The sequence below is a fragment of the Egretta garzetta genome, unplaced genomic scaffold, assembly GCF_000687185.1.
Source record: "Egretta garzetta isolate BGI_Z169 unplaced genomic scaffold, ASM68718v1 scaffold558, whole genome shotgun sequence".
Taxonomy (NCBI): Eukaryota; Metazoa; Chordata; class Aves; order Pelecaniformes; family Ardeidae; genus Egretta; species Egretta garzetta.
The window spans coordinates 10,755-15,897 of record NW_009260619.1 but is presented as its reverse complement, the minus strand read 5'-3'; the positions used below and the strand labels follow the sequence as shown (position 1 = coordinate 15,897).

At 61.0% G+C, this 5,143-nt stretch overlaps 1 protein-coding gene across 1 annotated transcript in view; it reads left to right on the top strand.

Moving 5' to 3' along the window:
* LOC104132035 (seizure 6-like protein) overlaps positions 1 to 5,143 on the top strand; it is a 66,765-nt gene that overhangs the window by 56,515 nt on the left and 5,107 nt on the right. The window contains 5 exon segments of the mRNA XM_035900735.1: positions 328 to 513; positions 965 to 1,130; positions 2,000 to 2,166; positions 3,451 to 3,645; positions 3,737 to 3,875. Coding sequence (XP_035756628.1) covers positions 328 to 513; positions 965 to 1,130; positions 2,000 to 2,166; positions 3,451 to 3,645; positions 3,737 to 3,875 — 853 coding nt within the window.

The following is a 5,143-nucleotide window of genomic DNA, read 5'->3' as shown; positions in this document are numbered from 1 at the left end:
TCCTCACAGCCGCCTTGCCCTGTTTCTGTCCCCTTCCAGCAGCTCTTCCTGCACAGGCTCAGACTGCAGGTCTATTTTTTATCTTGAAGAGATATAAAAAATAGATGAGTTCAAGCAAATTCTTTTTAAAATAGAAACTGGGTCTGAGCAAAAGCAGTAACAGGTAGAGAAGCAGCAGCGTGATGGTCTGTCGGTGCTCTGCGGCTGGCGAGGCCTGTCCGTGGCACCGTGGGCACATCCAGTGTGTCCCCAGTGCTCCCCGCCCCGACGGCAGGGTGGCTTGGAGCAGACAAGCCCTAAGCTCTGAAATGTCTGTGCTTGTTCCAGTGTTTATGCTGAGCTGCAACTTTCCCCGGAGACCTGACTTCGGAGACGTCACGGTGATGGATCTGCACTCGGGTGGCATTGCTCATTTTCACTGTCACCTGGGCTACGAGCTGCAGGGTCCCAGGGTGCTGACGTGCATCAACGCCTCAAGGCCGCATTGGAGCAGCCCAGAGCCTATCTGCTCAGGTACACCCCTCGTTAGTGAGCCTTGGTGCTCGGAAAAACTGGGATCCCCAAAGAAAAAGAATGAGAGTTGCTTTCTTTGCACCGTGAGTTGAATGCGGTCCTGGGAAAGCATGGAAGCCATGCCCGGCTCTGCGCACGGTGCAGCCGGAGGTGCTGCGGGTTTGCACATCAGTGGCAGCAGAATCTGCCTCTGAATGAGGCAGGTGAGGGAAAGGAATTTATAGATTTTGTCTGTATGTGTGAGCATTTATGTGTGTACGTTAAACAAAGCGATGCCAAGCCAGGCAAGAGGTTCGTGCATTAAAGACTGCTGAGCAGAGCTGGGCAGGCATCAGTGGAGGGGTTCATCCCCTTTGCTGTGCAGAAGCCCCGGGTGCAAATGCCAGCCCGTACCCTTTGCCTGGCCCCGTCTCCTTGCCCGTCTCAGCGGGGCTGTGCTCTGTGTCGGCAGCTCCCTGCGGTGGGACGGTCCACAACGCCACCATCGGCCGCGTCCTCTCGCCCAGCTACACGGGGAACCAGTCGAGCAGCATGTACTGCGTGTGGGCGATCGGGGCCCCCCCGGGCCAGAAGCTGCACCTCCACTTCGAGAAGCTCCTGCTGACGGAGAAGGACAGGTAAGGCTCTGGGAGCCGCTCCCGCGCCCGGGTGCTGCTGGCTGGTGGCGAGGTCTGGGCTGCACCCCTTCCCCTGCACCCCTGGGACCACGGAGAGCTTTGCTTGGCCCGGGGTGAGGAGCTTTGCTTGGGCACTAAATATACCAAGGGCTGGGAGCTCCCAGCTGGTCTCAGCTCCCCCAGCTCACACCTCCTGCCCTCCCAGCCCCAGGGCTGTGGGTCTCCCGGGGCAGCACCCACCCCAGCTGGGGGTGCAGCATGGGGGAGGCTGCCAGCCAGAGGATGGGGGCAGAGAAAGATCCTGGTGCAGAAGAGGAGCCTCCTGATTCCAGCGCTCAAGCACTCAGGAAGCAAGACAGGTCTTGGAGCAAAAAGAGCTGTGAAAGGCAGGCACAGAGCACCCACCCCTGCCATCCCCAGGCCCTGCGCTCCATGCGGGGGACCTTGCCGGTCCCCTGATCCGGCTAGCTGCGGGGTGACACAGTGTGCTGTGTCACACCCATCCTCGCCTGCCCCCGCACGCCCAGTGCCCGGCACTGCTCATCACCATGGTGCAAGGAGCTGCAAATCCCACGCTACCCGCGTCCGTAACGCCAAGCACAGGCTGGGGCTGTGCTTGTGTTTAAACTGCATTAACAGTCGGTCTGGTAACGGGCAGTAAAGCAGGTTTGTGCCTTGCAGTAAAATCAAAGAATAAAGCCCCCGTTAATGGCACAGTAAAAGAGACTTAGCCGGCTGGCGAATTTTTGTTTGCATGATTTCTTTAAAATGCCGTATTCCGTGAGCGCTGGGGGAGGAGGAGGTGATGCTCGGGGCAGGGGGGCATGGGGACGCTTGTCCCACGTAACGTGCCATGTCCTCCCGTGCAGGATGGTGGTGTACAGCGGGGACACGAACCAGTCCGCCGTCCTCTACGACTCGCTGCGTGCCGACAGCGTGCCCTTCGAAGGCGTGATCAGTGACGGCTCCTCCATCAGGATCGACTTCCTCGCGGAGGAGCCGGCGGCCGCCACGGCTTTCAACATACGCTTCGAAGGTGATGTGCTCCCCTTTCGGTACCCCGGAGAGCAGCGGGCCGGCCTCAGCCGGCACTCCCAGGCCTCGGGACGTTCAGGCAATTAACAGAGATACGGCTGTAGGCAGGGGCTCAGCCGGCACCCGCAGACCCGGTGCTCTGCCGTGCCACTTGTCCTCGTGCCGCTGTAGGCACACGGGGCAACCCAAACCTCAGCTGGTGCTGGAGTAGCTTTGGGGAATAGGTTTGCCTAGATAGAAATTTTAAAGAAACAGCGAAATTGCATTTACTCCAACAGAAAGTTTCGTTGGCAAGCTGAGAGGCCATGGGACACATCTGTGCCTGCCCCGGGGCAGCGGGTGCCGTGTCCAGGATGGGGCCCTTCCATGGGATGAAAAGGCCATCGGTGCCGTGGGAATCACACAGCCTGCGGCGACCGTCACCAGCCCAGTCTGTCGCCTTCCCTCGGTCCCCGTGGCACGGCACTGCTGGGCACCGAACCCACACTGGCCGCAGGGTCGGGGGCTGCCCCTGCTCCCGCCCTCGCTGCAGCGCTTGCTCCCCGGCTGCCTTCCTCTTGACCCGGCCCGCGGCTCCTCCGGGGACGGGGTGCTGGGCAAGCCCCAGGCAGCTCACAGAGATTTGCTCCAGTTGCCATTTGAGTGCATCCTGCTGCCGGGATCAGTCCTGCGGGAGCCCCGCGCCTCTGAGCAAGCTCAGTAACGCAGAGTAATCCTAGGGCGGATTGCTCAGCACCTACAGCAACTGGCAACCCAGCGAGCGCGTTACTGATGCTGATACACAATGGAAGTGGGGTTTGGATAAGCCCGCGTGGCTCAGGACAGATAAACCCGGGGGAGGGGTGGAGGGGCAAGCCCCAGGCAGCTCACAGAGATTTGCTCCAGTTGCCATTTGAGTGCATCCTGCTGCCGGGATCAGTCCTGCGGGAGCCCCGCGCCTCTGAGCAAGCTCAGTAACGCAGAGGGATTGCTCAGCACCTACAGCAACTGGCAACCCAGCGAGCGCGTTACTGATGCTGGTACACAATGGAAGTGGGGTTTGGATAAGCCCGCGTGGCTCAGGACAGATAAACTGTTGTTAATCCTAATTGCCTGTAAAATACACCGTGGAAGAGGCCATCCGTGCGCGCCGGGGATGGAGGGATGGGTTTCTAGCTGGGGATGGCAGCAGAGCCCAGAGCTCATCTAGCAAAGCCCCGGAGCTGAGGGTGTGAGGAGCAGGGGAGGGCAGCGCCCCCCCAGCCAGCTCCGTGCCCCTACGGCTAACGGGGGGGTTCTCTTCCAGCCTTTGAGCGGGGCCACTGCTACGAGCCCTACATCCAGAACGGGAACTTCACCACCTCCGACCCCACCTACAACCTGGGCACCACCGTGGAGTTCACGTGCGACCCCGGGCACTCCCTGGAGCAGGGTCCCGCTGTCATCGAGTGCGTCAACATGCGGGATCCCTACTGGAATGACACGGAGCCGCTGTGCCGAGGTCAGTCCCCGCGCCGTGGGGCGATGCTGGGCGGCGGGCGCGAACACCCCTGGGACCCTGGCTGAGCTCTGCTTGCCTCTTGCTCCCGCAGCCATGTGCGGGGGGGAGCTGACTGCTGTGGCCGGGGTGATCCTGTCCCCCAACTGGCCGGAGCCCTACGCGGAGGGCGAGGACTGCATCTGGAGGGTCCACGTCGGCGAGGAGAAGCGGCTCTTCCTGGACATCCAGCTGTGAGTAGTCCGGACCTCGGCGCGCGTCTCTGCCCTGCCGGTGCTCAGCCCACTTCACTGCAGTATCCCTGCTCCCCCCGCCCCAGGGGCCAGCACCGTTTCCCTGTTCTCCCTCTCAGAGCTTTCCTAATCCCGTGTGATGTACTAGGCACCCAGGGGGGGTCCAGGGCAGCACCCAGTGCTGCTCCCTGTGTTCAAAGCGCTGTTACACCACCCACTGTAGTAGTTAGCTGCGCCCAAGGCAGGTTCCAAACTCCTCCAGAGCAAAGCCGCAGGGAGCGATGCCACAGCAGCACGCAGCCACAGGCAGCTCAGTGACACGCAGCACCGTCACGAGCTGGTTCATATGGGGCTGGGAGAGCCTGGGGACATCCATGAGCTGGAAACCTCAGCTCTGTCTCCAGGCTGAATGTGGTACCGGCACTAAGGGAAGGCGAGGGGCAGGGGGAGGCTTTGCCCAGCCCTCCTTCCTGTGCCCTGCCTTCTTTCCCTTGTGGGACCAACATGACTTTGCAAAAATGCATTGGTTCCCCTCCCGGCTGCCAACCACATGGCTCAGAAAGCCGCAGGGAGCGGAGGCAGAGCTGCCCAGCAAGCCCCGGCTGCACCGTCCGGGCACGGGCAGGCACGGCAACGCTCACTGCACATGCCAGGGGTTTGGGGGGTTCGGGCTGCAACGCCAGGCTGGGAGCCCTTGGCATGATCACGCTGCCGATGCAAAGGGAATCTCCTTCGATGCTATTTTGGCTTTTCAAGAGGAGGGCGTGTTTCACGCAGGAGCTTAGAGTCGCAGAGCCTGTGAAGCTTTCTGTTAAATCACAAGTCGGAGCTCCCAGTGCACCTCTCCCAGCTTTGCGGGTGCTTGGGCTGAGCAGAACTGGAGGCCAAGCGATTTGAAGTCATCAGACATAAATGTCACTGAGAAAATCATGTTTGACAGAGAGCAGAGATTTACTACAAATGTCAGCTTGCCATGGGGATTAGCTGGGCGCCTTCCAAGAACGTTCTTAATAAAACCTTTGGGGATCATCTCAGGCGTCTGCAAACACGGCTGGATGGGGTGGGCCGATGTGCAGGGAGGGGTCCCACAGTGCCCGAGCATGTCCCGGGCCCACAGGTCTTGTGCACGCACAGCCGGCCTCATCCTGCCCCAGTGCGGGAGTCCGGGCTTCACTGGGAAAGTTACTTCAGCCTCAGACCTGATGGAGACTCCTCCTGCGGGGCCGGGAGCATTCTGGGGCTCTCCCCCTGCCCCTCTCCCCCATGGG